The 16,188-nt window shown below is 55.5% G+C and overlaps 1 protein-coding gene across 1 annotated transcript in view; it reads right to left on the bottom strand.

Annotated features, from left to right (window-relative positions):
* The window catches only part of SORCS2 (sortilin related VPS10 domain containing receptor 2), a 97,177-nt gene that overhangs the window by 32,431 nt on the left and 48,558 nt on the right, over positions 1-16,188 (bottom strand). Inside the window, exons 9-12 of the mRNA XM_028492572.1 lie at positions 14,251-14,353; positions 7,332-7,408; positions 1,841-1,932; positions 807-914 (exon numbers count right to left, since the gene is read on the bottom strand). Of these exons, the coding sequence (XP_028348373.1) occupies positions 807-914; positions 1,841-1,932; positions 7,332-7,408; positions 14,251-14,353 (380 nt within the window). The remainder of the gene's footprint in view (positions 1-806; positions 915-1,840; positions 1,933-7,331; positions 7,409-14,250; positions 14,354-16,188) is intronic.

The raw sequence follows: 16,188 nt of genomic DNA, 5'->3' as shown, positions 1-16,188 counted from the left end.
ATCATGATCTTCACCATCATCACCATCACCATCACCACCATCACCATCATCATCACCATCATCACCATAAGCATCACCATCATCACCATCACCATCATCATCATCATCACCATCATCATCATCACCACCATCACCATCAGCAGCATCATCACCAGCATCATCATCATCACCATCATCACCACCATCACCATCATCATCACCATCATCATCATCACCATCATCACCATCATCATCATCATCACCAGCATCATCACCATCATCACCACCATCACCATCATCTCACCATCATCATCATCATCACCATCATCATCATCACCACCATCACCATCAGCATCATCATCACCAGCATCATCATCATCACCATCATCACCACCATCACCATCATCATCACCATCATCACCATCATCATCACCATCATCATCACCATCCTCACCATCATCACATTAAGATCATCACCACCACCACCATCATCATCAACATCTGAAAGGTTAAATGGACAGTGATCCAGAGCTGACCCTTGACTCTTGGTTCCACCCCTCATCAGCAGGTGATCCTGGGCAGGTGACAAATGTCCCTGACTAGGGACAGAGTGGCCACTTCCCAGTGGCTGAGGATGAGAGGAAACAGTAGATGGTAAGAGATAAGGAAGCAGGTGTGAAGATGGAGGTCAAAGCAAGGAGGATGGGGAGGAAGGCTGGGGGTCAGTGTTGAACCTGCCTAGAGCAGCAAGGCCCACGGTGGCCCTCCGCCACGGCCCGCCTGGGGTTCGGCTCTGACCTGCCTGCCCACCTCCCGTGGGCACTCACGTCATGACCAGCGTCTCGTCCCCCGGCTCACTCAGCAGCCCGTCCACAAACACGGAGGTGCTGGTGAAATTGTGCGTGCTCCAGGTGAGGCCCTCGTCCACACTGAACCTGCCGAGAGAAGGGGAGTCACCACCTCGGGGCAGGTGGGAACACATCCTGTGTCCAGGACGAGCTGCCTCGCTGGACCCAGCCCTGCCCACGCCCAGGGACCAGAGCTGTCCAGCTGAGGCGGCTGGGAAAACAGGCAAGAGCAGTGGCCAACCCCGGGGCCAGTCCAGTGTCTCGGCCACAACAGGATCCCTGACCTCACGCTCTCCTGGGAGGTCACAGCAGCCACCCACCACCAGCAGATGGCTTCCACATCTGCTTGGTGACACCACAGTCAAGGAGTCCTGGGTGTGTGGTCTGGGTCCCAAGCTGCTTTGTACCCCTTGAACTGCAGTTATCCGGGCCTTGGAAACATCCAGGTCAGCCCCACCCAATGCCCGAGCCCAGCCCAGGGTTTGCCGGGTCACTGATGGGAGCTTACTGTCTCTCAGTGAAGCATATCAGTATAGCCAGCTGCAGTGCAGAAAGATCTTTTTCAGACTAAAGTGATATTGGCTTCCTGGCAGCTCCCCCAGCTCTGTCTTCCAAGTCCAGAGTTCATATCTGCCCTCACTTTCCCACAATAAACCTTCACCTGTCTGAAGCTGATGCCAACCCCACTCTCACCCGGGCACACACTGCTGGCTTCCTTCTCTGACCCCACCTCCTCCACTGAGCTAATTCCTGTCCATGCATAAAAGTCACCTCCTCTGAGAAGCCCTCCCTGCTCCCCCAGGATGGGGTGAGTGGGGGCCTCCTCACAGCCCCAGGCTTCCCTCTGGCCCACCCGACCATGCTGGGTCATCATTCCCCATTTCCTCACCTCTCCAGGCCTGGCCAGAAGCAGCTGTTGGATGAGGGGACCGGGGACTGTTCTGAGGGGTTCCCAGGTGGGGAGAAAGAACCCCTACCACCCCGCACCCAGTGCTGGGTCCCGGTGGCCTTACTTGAGGATTTTCAAGGGGATGGAGGTGTCCTTGATGGCCACGATCACGCCGCCGTGGTCCAGGTAGAGGATGTGATGCTCCTCCTCAAATACCTGCAGAAGACAGCAGGCGGGGGTCTGAGGGCGGGACCCTGAGGAGGGTCGGAGGTTGTTCAGGGTCTGGGGTCGCTCTCCAGGGGGGCAGAACTGCCGACACGCTGCCTGGGGGGCAGCAGCGGAGTCCGGTTCCCTGAGGCGGGGCTGCTCTGAGGGCTCCCGGTGTCCCCAGGCCATCCCCGTGCTCCCCAACCACCCAGACTCAGTACGTGTGGGATGAATGGATGCAGATGGCGATTTCTACACCATTGAAAAGAGAGAAAAATGCAAATAACCCCTGCAGGTGGTCCTGCCCAAAGGAAAAACTCATGCATCAAAAAGGCCGACACGTGAGGATGAGAAATAGTGGAATTTAGAAAAGCAGTTAGGATAAGCGTCACCAGTAAAAGCAACCTTCTATTTGACAGTAAGATAGTCCATGTGCCACCTCCTTCAGGAAGCCCTCCCTGATGCCAGGTTGGGTGGGGAGCACCTCTGGGCCCCCTGCCCCAGCACTTACTGCACTAATTTGTCATTGTTTCCTCCAGCCAGGGAGCTCCTCAAAGGCCGGTCCTGCCTCTGAATCCTTTCTGTGGCCCAGCACATGCCTCAGCTCACAGCTGGGGGTGCCTGTGCTCAGGAAGTGTGGGGGGGATGAATGAATGAATGAGTGAACGAGTGGATCTCCACCAAGTCCTCAGGGGACAAAAGGTCGAGGGGCCTGGACAGGGCTCTTGCAGGAGGAAATACCTCTGGGGGCCTCACTTGTATGCAAACAGCCCTGGGATGGGGTCCCATTTTACAGATGAGCAAGCTGGCGCTTGGAGCTGTGGCGGCCAAGCCAAGGCCTCAGAGCTGGTGGGTGGCAGAGCCGGGTGTGGCTCTTTAGTCCTGCCAGGACACCGGGCGTCCCCCTCTAGATCTTCCATGAACACAGATACCTAGACGGCCAGCCTGTGTCTTGACTCCACACAGAGAAGGGCACCAATGTCCTCTTCCACGTCCCCTGCGACCCTGTACCTCGCCTACAGGAAGTGGCCCCATCACGACCACCTGCAGTGGGCCAGGGCCCCATTCACCTCCCACCCTGTCTGACCGTCTCAGGGCCTGTGGGTTCTGTAGCAGGGGTGCAGGGAAACTCAGGGGGAGACACCCCGGGGACCCTGTTCTAGAGCAATGAGCAAGCAGGAACGGGGAAATCATTTAAAACAAAAACCACACACACCCACACGATTATTAACTAGCATCTTCCCCCTGATCTTCTATGTTGAGTCTTCCTTTGTTTGAATGTCTGTTTTTCCAGAGCCAGAGGGAGGCACTCGGGGAGGACCCGGAGCAGAGGCCTCACCTCTTAGGAACAGGAACTTCAGCAGAGCTGGTGGTGCCTCCAGGCCAAGCCCTCAGCCCTGACATCCCATTTCCCCCACACCCCCAACCCCACCAGAACCTTCCAATGGCCCCCATGGCCCTTAGAATCACATCCGAACCCTTCCCTGGACATTGGGGCTCTGTATGAGAGGCCCTTGCCCACTCTCTCCCACCTCCCGTATACCAGTCACCCTGGCCTCCTTTCCCTGAACACGTCTCAGGCCCTTTGCACATGCTGTTCCCTGCCTGCAAAGCTCTTCCCCAGATATTTCCACCTTCTCATCATCTTGCTGGCTTTCCCGCTGCTCACAGGAATTCTCTAGGAAACCCTTCTGGCTTGACTAAAGAGGAGAGGTCCCTTACGAAGAATGGTGGAAGAGACCTGGATACCTGTGAACTATGCCCTTAAACATGTCTGATGCGGGGGAGGGGAGAACTGGGTGACTGGCACGGGGGCCTCTGCTGCGCGTACAGAGCCTTGTTTAATAGCAGCCACACTCAGAGGTCATCTCCCCATTTTCCAAAGAGAGACCAGAGGCTCAGAGACACACAGTGACTTGCCTGCAGCCACATAGCTAGTAACTGGCAGAGCTAGGGTAGACCCCAGGTCTCTGACTCGACCGCCTGCCACTTCCGCCAGGAGCTCCCGTCGCCATGAGCAGGACATGCTCAGCAGGAGGAGGAGCTGTGTCTTGTGAGTGATGAGGTCGCAGGGTGCGAGTGAGGGCCCAGAGCACTAGCTTGGGTCCTGCCCAGATCCACCCCTGTATCTCCCTCCCACCAGATTCCACGGCCGCGCCTGCAGGGGTCAGAGGAGTCCCTGGGCCTGGGTGTCCTAAGCTCTGGGAGGTGCTCTGGGTGGTACTGTGGATAAGTGTGCTGCCTGAGGCTACATTAACCAAGACAGCATCTCCTGGATGAGGGAGGTGTCATGCGGATTCAGGTACTGGGGGAAGAACTTTTCACAATTCCTCTCCCCATCTCTCCACCCGTCAAACAAACCCAGTGTTCCAGGTCCTCTGTCTGGGTCCTGGGATCCAGAGGTAGAAATGAAAGTTTAAGGCCCCAGAAATTCACAGCCCAGGGAAACACCGCCCCCGCAAGGAGACAGACCACCTCCACCCAGTGGCTCGCCCACTCGGATGCCAACAACCGAGCAGCCCATCGAACCCACCCTCTCTGCCCGGTGCTCAGCCCAGGTTCTGCCACAGTACAGGGGTCCCAGCCAGTCTTCTGGGCATGAATGATGTGTTCCAGTTAAACTCGAGACCTGAGCCAGCGGGCACCCCAGGGAAGGGGTCACAGCGCACTGGGCGGGGCAAGGGCATTACGGGCGGGGAAACAGCGTGTGCACAGGAGGTTAAAGAGAGCAGTGTGGCCACGGGGCACGAGCTGCTTGCCGGGGCTGGAACTGCAGGCGGATGGAGCGGCCCGTGGATGGGCCGGGCAGCAGGGCTCGTGGGTCAGCCGACGGTCGGGACTTCCTCCCTCCCGAAGATGGTGGGGGACACCCGAGGTTTGCTTGGGGAGTGAGGAGAACGGGTTCCCCTTTTAGAAGCTTCCTGGGGGAGGGGCGCTGAGCGGGGAGGGGGAGATGCAGCAAGCAGACAGTCTTCTCCTCCAGGACATAGTGAGCTCTCTGTCCTGGGGCTTATTCCAGGAGAAGCTAGGCTCCCTCCTGGGACCTCCGGGCTGCCAGGCAGGTGGCCGAAACCACGCTGGGCCCCGTGACGTGGTCCTCGAGGCACGTTGCACGCCGCAAGCACATCCGTCTCTGCCCACCCGCCCGGTGGGAGCCCCCCTTCCCACTCCACTGGGGGCCTAACCTGCATCCTTTCCTGGGGAGATCCGCAGGGGTGGGATAGTGAAAGGTGAGCCGGAAGTGGGTCCTTGGATTTGCTCCAGAGCAGGATTTACCTCCGGGGCGCCGCCCCGAACGTGTGCACAGCCCTCACTCGTGCTCAGACCCCGCAGCCTTTGCACCCTCCTCCCGCAAGGACAGGCAGGGGGGCGTTTGTCCTGTCCATCCACTGAGGAGATGGGGTGTCTCCCAGCCATCCCAGGGGACCCCCACGGGCAATTCCACTCTCATTAGCTTGGGACTCAGGAACAAAGGGGCTCCAACACCCACCACTGGATCACAGGGTCTTTGTACATCCGTTGCTATGGTCTTCTGCGCCTTGACCATCGCCTAGGCAGAGGTCCCCCAATCCTTTCTCTCCCACACCCTGAGTTCTAGAGGGGGCTCCTTAAATGTGTTCTGGCTATATTTTTTATCATTCCAGGGAAGTCATGTTTTTAAAATGATACATCCCCCCCCCAAAACATAATAAATAAAATAAAATGATACATCCCTTAAGCACCAAGCACAGTGTTATTTGTAATTCACATTCTAAGAGTTTTCCTGTAGAGACAGCTCATCGCATCCTTGACAAACCGGCCTGAGCTCACCTGGTCGTCTGGCCTTCGTGCCTTTGTCCCACCCTGGCCTCTGCCTACTGCCCCACCCCAGTAAACGCCCTCCCTCTGACACGCACACGCACACATGGGCACCCCCCGCTCCTCTGCCAGGCACCCGAGCCGCCCGTTCCCCCGCCCCTCCCCCATCACTGGGGAAGAAACGGGCGCCTCAGCTCAGTCTTGAACAGACATCCTCCCATTTAATTCTGGCAAGTTCCCAAGTTTGAAGTCTAAGCAAATTGCTTGACAAAAGTGGCCACCGTGAATACCTTTCTCTTCTGTTTCACCTGGTCTATTAAGTCTAACAAGCCGGGAGCAGGGGGGCGGTTTCTCTAATAAGTGGACAGGTGGTGACCTTTAAGAAAGTTTAGACATGTTTCACTAGTTTTAGTGAAATAGGAATATTATAACACAATAAATCTCTTTTGCCCTTTTCAAAATTCCTTGTTTCTTGCATATTATTAAAAAATGCCAGGGCTTTAAACCCAGGGCAGGTGAGCTTCACACTTTGGGGGTTAACATATTTGTCCAGAGTGGTACCTGGGCAGGGGGCTCTAAGTGGGATACTCAGGGGTGCAAAAAATTGACCTGAAAACAGAGCTTCTTACATCCACCGAAAGAGGAGATGCACACGAAAATTTAGTGCATTTTCTTAAGCAGTTAAAGTAGAAACTGTCACTCCATGAAGCTGGCAGACCAGAAGAGGTGTTTTTTTTTTTTTTGCTGGAAAGAAATAGCAAGGGTAGAGGGAGACGGGGCCTCTCCTGGGGCGGAGCGCTTGGGTTCGGCTCCTGGGCTGCCTGACCGCACAGGGCGCTGGACCGTCAGCCTTCGCTGACGCCCTGCTCTGCGTGACGCCCACTGGCCGGCAGCATCCTGCCCCCCTAGTCTGAGAATTTGAGCCGCATGTGGACACAGCAGGGAGGGGTCCTCACGCTGTGACCCCCAGTGCTGGGGGCCGTTCCCTGCATACCTGCTTTCTCCTGTTTCTTCTCCCTTTCCTGCTTTTTCTTTTCTCGGGCGACACTGAGCGTCAAACCATCCTCCCATGGATGCGTCCCGGGAGGCCCAACCCAGACTCGCCGAGGCCCCCCAAAACCTGCTCTTGCCCATCTTCTCTTTCTCTCCCAAGTCTGTGCCATCCACCCAGCAGCTGCCCCTGCCAGGAACCCGGGGGGTTGTCCTCGGGGCCCCCACTTCCTGGCCTTTGGGCTCAGCCAAGCTTCTGAGTCCCCGTGTGGCTTCCTGCCGGAAAGCACCTCCAGCCCGTCCCTGGCATTGATCTCCATCGCTTCGATGTTCACGGTAACCTGTCTGACCGTGGGAAGATGCGTCAGATCTGGAATTCTCCATCAGCGGCTGCTGAAAGAACAGCAGCGGCGTGGGCAGCCTGGCCTGGGCTCTCTTTTCACAGATGGTGGTGTCACATCTGCTAAAGGGAGCTGTGTGCAGCCCCTCAGGCCGGCGAAGATGAAGAAGCGCGTCTCGGAACTCCTCTGGGAGGGAGGGGATGAGAGAACAGGCTCTCCCAGGAGCCTCGGCGGAGTGAGTGAGCGCGGTGGGCTCCAGGCCCCTCCCTGCCACCTTACCTGCCTCCAGGTGTGCCCACAGTCTGACGTGATGTACATTTCTTCTTTATACTCCACCAGCTGGGAGCCCAGGTTACCTGGTCCAGAAGCAAAGTGGCGGGGTTGCTCTCAGGATCGGCCGCTCTCCCCTTACCAAGGTCTGAGTGCAGCCAGATCCCCAGACAAGGTTGGTGTTTGAGGTGCTCTGGATCTACACCTCGCAGCACCAAAGCCACCCGGCGGATGCCCCTCTCTGCCCTCCTTGTATAATGATGGGCCTGCTGTCACCACTACGGGTCCTAGTCTGAGCAGTGAAAGATTAACTTTGCCCAGAGAAAGCCAGCCTCAGGCAGCTCCGGCTGAGCCCAGGTGCAGGCAGAGCTTGGCGGCTTCAGGGGGACCCACGGTGACGAGTGAGATTCAAGAATAAAAGGCATGGAGTGGTGGTCGGGGACAGGCTAGAGAGGACGCTGGCCAGGCGGGCAGTGTGCGGACACGGCAGCCCCTGACGGGCTTTAAGCTGGGGCAAGACATGGCTGGGCTTGCATCTGGAGGCCCCCTGGGGGCCGGGTGCAGGGGAGGCCAGAGGCAGGTCCAGGGCAGTCTGGGGCAGTCCAGGTGAGAGGCGGGGTAAGCACAAAGTAGGTGTTCATTAAATATCTGTCGAGGGCATGTTTGGGAGGATGGCGAGGTGGGCACCAGACCAGCTGGGCAGCCAGGAGGCTCCTCCTTGGTCCTGGTTCACTTGAACCCATACCAGCCTGGCAGGTGGGTCACCAGCCTTAAGGCCACTCTGAGGGGCTGGGACTTAATCCTGGGGCTGCTGCTAGAGGGGGAAGAATCCCCACTTAGCATCCAAGGTGACTCCAGCTTACAGATAGGAAACTGAGCCTAAGTGGACCCCTACAGAAAGAACGATGGCCACCTAGAAGACGCGGCTGCGGGACAATCTCAGTGGTCTCTGAGCTGGGCTGGATGGCCCTCAACAGCCTCCTGGGAAGGGTCTTGGACAATGGGATTTTCTGATGGGTCAGATTGGGCAGGCTTCTGCTGTGACCACATGATGATGGCAAGGACCAGGGGCCTGAGCGTCCAGGATGAAGGGGACCTGTTATGAGGACACTGAAGCCGTTCTGGATTCTCTCCTGGAGCCCCTGACCTGGGCAACTTGTGCACCACTTGCACTTTGGAGACTTATTCATGTGGTGCTGTCAGGAGTCTCTCTTCCAGAGCCAAGTTTAGATGTCACTGGAAAATCCCAGAGGAGATGGATTATCCTCAAATAGATGAGGCAAAGTGAGTTCAAGTAGAGTGGCAGAGGGTCTGTGTGCCTGCCTTTTTTTTTGAGGTCCAACCAACCACCAAATCTTCCATCCATCCATCCATCCATCCATCCTTCATTAATTTATCATCTGTCCATCTATCCATCCGTCATTAATTGATCATCCATCCATCCATCCCTCCATCCATCCTTCATTAATTTATCATCTGTCCATCTATCCATCCGTCATTAATTGATTAATTAATCATCCATCCATCCATCCCTCCATCCATCCTTCATTAGTTTATCATCTGTCCATCTATCCATCCATCTGTCATGAATTTATCATCTGTCCATCTATTCATCCATCATTAATTTATCCATCCACCATCCCTCCATCCATCCTTCATTAATTTATCATCTGTCCATCTATCCATCCGTCAGTAATTGACCATCCATCCATCCATCCTTCCTTCCATCATCCTTCATTAATTTATCATCTGTCCATCCATCCATCTGTCACTAATTGATCATCCATCCATCCATCCATCCCTCCATCCATCCTTCATTAGTTTATCATCTGTCGATCTATCCATCCATCTGTCATTAATTTATCATCTGTCCATCTATTCATCCGTCATTAATTTATCCATCCACCATCCCTCCATCCATCCTTCATTAATTTATCATCTGTCCATCTATCCATCCATCTGTCATTAACTTATCATCCATCCACCATCCCTCCATCCATCCTTCATTAATTTATCATCTGTCCATCCATCCATCTGTCACTAATTGATCATCCATCCATCCATCCATCCCTCCATCCATCCTTCATTAGTTTATCATCTGTCCATCTATCCATCCATCTGTCATTAATCATCTGTCCATCCATCCATCTGTCATTAATTGATCATCCATCCATCCATCCATCCACCATCCCTCCATCCATCCTTCATTAATTTATCATCTGTCCATCCATCCGTCATTAATTTATCATCTGCCCATCTATCCATCCATCATTAATTGATCATCCATCCATCCATCCATCCATCCCTCCATCCATCCTTCATTAGTTTATCATCTGTCCATCTATCCATCCATCTGTCATTAATTGATCATCCATCCATCCATCCGTCCCTCCATCCTTCATTAGTTTATCATCTGTCCATCTATCCATCCATCTGTCATTAATTTATCATCTGTCCATCCATCCATCTGTCATTAATTGATCATCCATCCACCATCCCTCCATCCATCCTTCATTAATTTATCATCTGTCCATCCATCCATCTGTCACTAATTGATCATCCATCCATCCATCCATCCCTCCATCCATCCTTCATTAGTTTATCATCTGTCCATCTATCCATCTGTCATTAGTTTATCATCCGTCCATCTATCCATCCATCTGTCATTAGTTTATCATCCGTCCATCTATCCATCCATCTGTCATTAGTTTATCATCCGTCCATCTATCCATCCATCCTTCATTAATTTATCATCCGTCCATCTATCCATCCATCCTTCATTAATTTATCATCTGTCCATCTATCCATCCATCCGTCATTAATTGATCACCCATCCATCCAGCCACCATCCCTCCATCCACACATCTGTCTCTTTTTCATCAATTCCACCCACTCACCCACTCACCCACTGCTGCACTTATTCATCAGCGTTTGCTGAGTGCCTGCTCTCTGCCCAGCCTCGTGCCGAGCTGTGGGGAATCCAAGCTGAGTGACCGTGCGCCTGCGCCCAGGGAGCTCTCAACCTAGCCGGGGAAGAAGGGTGCCTGCAACTGTGCCCAGAGCCAGAAGCCTGCGAGCCCACGGAACTGTGAACGCAGAGGAGGGAAAGCTAATGGACCCGTGCAGGAGGGGAATCGAGGAGAGATTCCTGCAGAAGTGACCTCTGCACTGTGCCTCAAAAGACAAATGCCACTGGCCAAGGGAAAGGGGCAGGTGCGCCACGCAGAGGGACCGGCCTTGGCGACAGCATGGCGGTGGGAGGGGAGGTCGGTCAGGGGAGGTGGGGCAGAGGGCCAGGTGCTGAGCTGGGTTCCCTTCCACCTGCCTGGCCACCAAAAGGTGCTGAGGAAAGGCTGCTGAATGAAAAGAGGGAGATGAGTGAACGAACGCAACAGCTGGGGGTGGGCAGAGGACGGAAGGGGAGCCCTTTATCTCCCCATCCTTCCAGATGCCGGCAGAGACGCCAGGCCCGTGTGTCAAATATAGAAGCCGCGCAGCAAAGGATGCGGCATCAGCTCAACTTCCCTGGCAAATTTGCAGTCCGTGATTTCAGGGGTGCGATGTCTGTCTTTTAAGTGACGCAATCTGTTTTCCTTGTTCCATCTACCAAGGCTGTCAGGCTGCCAGTCACCTAACAGGCGCCGGGGAAAATTCAGGGGAAATTCACAGAACGCATCCACAGGCCACCAGAGTGGGAGGCTCTGCAGGAACACGGGGGCTGGTGCCCTCACTTTACGGAGGGGAAACTGAGGCCTGGGGGATGAGACTAAGAAAGGCGTCTCTGCTAGGTCCCCTCTGGGCTGTTCTGGGGTCTCCTTGGGCCTCCTCCCCCAACACCCCGACCCCTCCACCCCGCTTCTGTGCTCTCAGGGCCTGGTATACAGTAAGAGCTCACTGAATGTGCATTTCCTCTCCCTGCTTCCTCGATCTTCAGGTTGCAGAGTGGCTCAGGCCTCAGGGCCAGAACAGAGCAAAGCGACAGCACAAGATCCACCCCAGCCCACAGCTGGCAGAGGGGGAAGGTGGCCTGACCCCTCACCGTGGCCCCCAACGTGGCAGAGCAAGCCCTGCGGCCACTGAGATGCAGCTGGAACAGGAGCAAGGGGACCTCCCCTCTGGTCCTCCGGTTGCTGTCAAGTCCCCAGTTCCAGAGGGCCCGGGTGACCCCCGCCTGGCTGATGGGAGGCAGGTCAGCTCTTGACCTGCTCACATCCCCTCGGCCTCTCATCTGGGATTGATGAGATCGACTGACGGGATTGATGGGTCCCCGACTGGCTGAGTCACAGAGGAAGGGACTCTGCAGGAGGGCTGGGAGGCAGGGCTCCTCCTGGGAGCCCCGGGGGTCTTCCCGGCACAGGGCGGGCGGGGGTGCTCCGAGCTCCCCGTCGCGGCCCCTCAAAGTTTTCTCAGTCATGTGACTGTCAGAGCCACCGTCCAAGAAGCGTTTGCAGCCTGTGCTCTGTGTGGTCCTGAGGATTCACGTCCGGACGAGGAGCCGGAAGCAGCGTGTGCTGCGTGGTGGCCCAGGACGGGTGCAGGGCAGGGGGGCAGGGAGGGCCTTCCACCTGCATCAGACCTTTCAGTGCCCCCAAGTCTGAGATGATTATCCTCATTTCACAGATGAAGAAACTGAGGCTCAGGGAGGTGTAGAGCCCCAGAACAAAAACTCGGAAAGGCCCAAGACAGAATTATAAAGCAATTATACTCCAATAAAGATGTTAAAAAAAAAACCACACCATCGCCTTCAGGTCCAGGGAACAGAGTCCACAAGACAGGGGGTGGCTGACATAGGTGACCCAGCCCGTCCCTGCATGGGACCTGGAGCCCCATGAGCTGCACTGAAATCGAGGCTGATGTGTGAGTTTTCAGTGATGGACGCACGTCCATCACTGAAGCGGGCAGACCCCGCCCCAATCGCAGTCATTGACTAAGACCCCCGGGACGTAGGTGAACAAAAGGACGCTCGGAAGATGAAAGGTTTTACTTGCAGTCTTCCCTGTCTGGTTGTGTCGCTGGCTCCCCTACTGGCAAGCCCCCCTCTCCAGGATAACGTGAGACGCCCCTCCGATAGCCAGGGTCTCCCGCCATCAGACACCCACAGAGCGGACAGGGGATCTCACCTCCCGGCCCCTTCGTGGGCTCTGATTCGGTCGTTCTGAAAAACACGTTCCCGCCTCTGCCTGGAGGGCCATTCCTGCCATCTCAGCCTGGCCACTCATTTATTCATACACTCATTCATTCATCCACTCATTCACTCTCTCGCACCCAGCCAGGCCCGGGCCTCAGTGCTGGGATACGTCTGCTGAAGGGGCGGATGTGTCGTCCAGCTCAGGGTCTGGGGCGCAAGTCCTCCGGGTTGCAGATGGTGCTGGAGGAGACAGAGGGAGGGAGCCCCTGGTTCCGGGAGCTGTGAGCCCCGGCCCAGGCCTTGGTGGTCCCCGCTGTGTAATGGGCAGAGACACTGTCTCCCCCAATGCCACTTGCCCCGTCTGCACCCTGGCTGTGCAGAGCCTCAGCCTGGCCGGTCCACGGCCCGGATGAGTGGCGGGCCTGATGGGCCCGCCCCAGAGCCTTGCCTTCTGCGGGTTCAAGGGGCATAGCAGCCCCTCCCGGGGCTGGGGCTTCCCCTCCCTGAGGAGCCTGGGGTGGGTCTCCAGCTTCCTGATGGCACCTTGCAAGTTGTGGGCCAGTCTTCCCTCTCCTTGGGCTCCATAAAGTAGGGGTACTGACCTCTCAGGGTTGTCATGGTGATTAGAAGAGTTCAGGGCCTGGCTGGGGAGAAAGGGCCACCGTAGCAACTGTGGACACGATGGACATGGTCCCGCCCTCCCCGCCTTTGTCTCCATGGCGTCAGGGACCCTTCCCCGGACTTAGCTGCTGAGAGCTGGCAAGGCTATCCCCATGCTGGTGGGTAAAAGGGAAACCAGACACCAGCCGCTACCTGGCAATGGACTTGTAAAACATGTGATTTTATTTGGAATGATTTTTTTAACTCACATAAACCTTATTTTAGAGTTTTATTAGATCGGCATGCATTTAGTGATCCCTGAAGAAGGTTCTAGTTTAGTGGGGTAGACAGACGCAATCACAATGTATACTTCTTTTTTTTTCCCCTTATGTTAGTTGTATATGTGTCTCTCTCTCCCCCTAAACTAGAACCTTCTTTAGGGACCAATAAAAGTCAACCATGATGCAAATTGTCCTCCTGTCCATCTATCCATCCACCCATCCATCCATCCTTCTAGGTATTCATTCACCATTTTGTTATCCATTCTTCCATTGGACCATCTGACTATCCATTCTTTCAACTATCCAACTTTCCTTTCACCCATCCTCCCACCCATCCATCTATCCATCCATCCATCCATCCATCCATCCATCCATCCATCCACCCGTCCATCCGTCCACCCATCCATCCATCCTTCCATCCATCCATCCATCCATCCATCCATCCATCCATCCATCCATGTATTCATTCACCACTTTGTTATCCATTCTTCCATTGGACCATCTATCCATTCTTTCAACTATCCAACTTTCCTTTCACCCATCCTCCCTTCCATCCATCTATCCATCCATCCATCCATCCATCCTTCCATCCATCCATCCATCCATCCATCCACCCATCCATCCATCCTTCCATCCATCCATCCTTCCACCCATCCATCCACCCATCCATCCATCCATCCATCCTTCCATCCATCATCCATCCACCTTTCATTTAGTCAACACATATCAGGTGCCCACTCTGGGCTACGCAATCACCCCTCAGGGTGATGTGCCAGGTGATCTGGCTTCCTGGAGGTACTGTGGCACTGCCCCCAGTGGATACACCATGGCCCCAGGCCCATGACCATTAAGTTCTACCCTTGAAATTAGAGCGTCGTGCAGGCAGTGATGGCTCCTGGCCACGATGGCAGCCTCTTACCTGCGCCCATGATGAGGCCGGGGGCAGTGTCCTTGGTGTGCACAGTGCCTGACACGTAGGGGTTGTCTGCCCAGCGCAGGTGCAGGTGCAGGTGGCAGTCCGGCTGCGGGGGGGAGAGAGGGAGCCACGGTCAGCACTTGGGAGGGAGAAGTGACCTGAGAAAAAGTAGAGCTGAGGCTGAACCCATCCCTGTGGCTCTTTGGCTATGAAGGTGGAATCGGGAGTGCTCCAGAGGGGTCGGGGGAGGGCAGGGAGGAGGCTTGGAGGCTGACGGCCAGGTGAAGGCTGTCAGGTCGGGGCCAGGTGGGCTTCTCCCGTGGAGGGGTCTCCCAGCCTGGGTGCTGGAGGGTGGGCTCCCCAACATGGCTCCTGAGTGCAGAGCTGGGCCGCAGAGCGGGACTCCGGGAGGAGACTGCACGGCCCACGCCCGCGCTCATTCATTCATTCATCGCCAGAACATTTACCGGGGGCCTCTTAGGTGACCACGGCAGCCTGGGCCTCAGGCGACAGCCGCGGGACACCCCGTAAGCCCTGCGCCCTATGGGAGAGGCCGGGGGTAAGGTGGGCGCGCTAGAGCCCAGTTTACTCACAAGCATCAGTGCAACCTTGACGCAGCCCCGGCTGGTGCCCTGGCTGGAGGGGCGGAAACACTGGCTGTAATAAGAAATCCAACGGCAGCTCGCGTTGCCGTTCGGCTGCCTCTGGGCCAGCACCAGTACTTTACAAGGTGTGCGTCACCGAATGCTCTCAACATCCATACTATCATCCCTTCTGGGTTGATGGGGAAACTGAGGCAGAGTGCATTTTAGCAACTCGCCCGGGCAGTGGTGGGGCTGGGACCACAGCTGAGGCTGCCTGGTTCCAAAGTCCATGCTCTGAGCCCCGTGGCGGGTCTGGTACTTCCAGGCAAACCGGGCCAGCAGCCCCCAGAATGAGGAAGCACCAGCTGTTTCCTGCCCGGTGCCGCCAGACCCCACATCTGTCTCCAGCCCAGCTGCCTGCATCCCCACCCTCTGTTGAGATGGCAGAGGCCACAGCCAGCCCCCCTGGATGGGGCTGGGGGATCCCGGGGGAACAGACGAGCTGAGAATGATGTGTCCTTCTGGACTGACCTTCCCGAGTCTCCTCTCCCCTGGCCTCGGTGACTCAAGGCCACAATCCCTCTGTCACATCCCCAATAGACCGCAAGACCACAGGGCACGGGACAAGGCCCAAGGTCTCCGCACAGCCCCCTCCAGGCCACCGGACACGGCACCGGGCGGAGACCCGCCAGCCATTAGCCAGGGCTGCCTGTCGCCACACCTCCAGGGTCGTTGCAGAGCTCCACTGTCATTGCTATATTCTACTGACTCCCAAAATCCATCTGAGAGATGTTTTTTCTCTACAGTTTATGTTTCTTTAACACTTTCTTCTGGTCCATGAACTGAGTACGTTTTATACGGATTATGTGAAGTTAGAAATGAAACTGATCAGTAGGTTGGATATGGATCTGGGTCAGATGCCACCAGGGCCGATCCAGTGGGAGACGGGCTCTGTTTGTCTGTACCAGAGTTTTAAAAAATGTATTTGTTGCATCACATACTATATGGTTCCACTGACAGGAAATGTCCAGAGCAGGGAAATCTATAGAGACAGAAAGTGGTTTAGCGGTTGCTCAGGGCAGGGGGTGGGATGGGAGATAGGGGGTGGTGACTAAAGGGTACAGGGTTTCCTTTTGAGGTGATGAAAATGGTCTAAAATGGACCACGGTGGTGGTTGCATAGCTCGTGAAGATACTAGAAACCACTGAATCGCACACTTTAAATGGGTGAATCGTATGGGATGCGATTGGTACCTCAGTCAAGCTACTAAAAACAAACAAAACAAGAGGTGGCAAAATGAGCTGAAAGAGGCCCCCTTCTGAAACAGACTTGGTAGGCGAGAGACCCTCCCCGGGGC

Source organism: Physeter macrocephalus, chromosome 7, assembly GCF_002837175.3.
Source record: "Physeter macrocephalus isolate SW-GA chromosome 7, ASM283717v5, whole genome shotgun sequence".
Classification (NCBI taxonomy): Eukaryota; Metazoa; Chordata; class Mammalia; order Artiodactyla; family Physeteridae; genus Physeter; species Physeter macrocephalus.
This window is presented reverse-complemented; position numbering and strand designations above follow the sequence as displayed.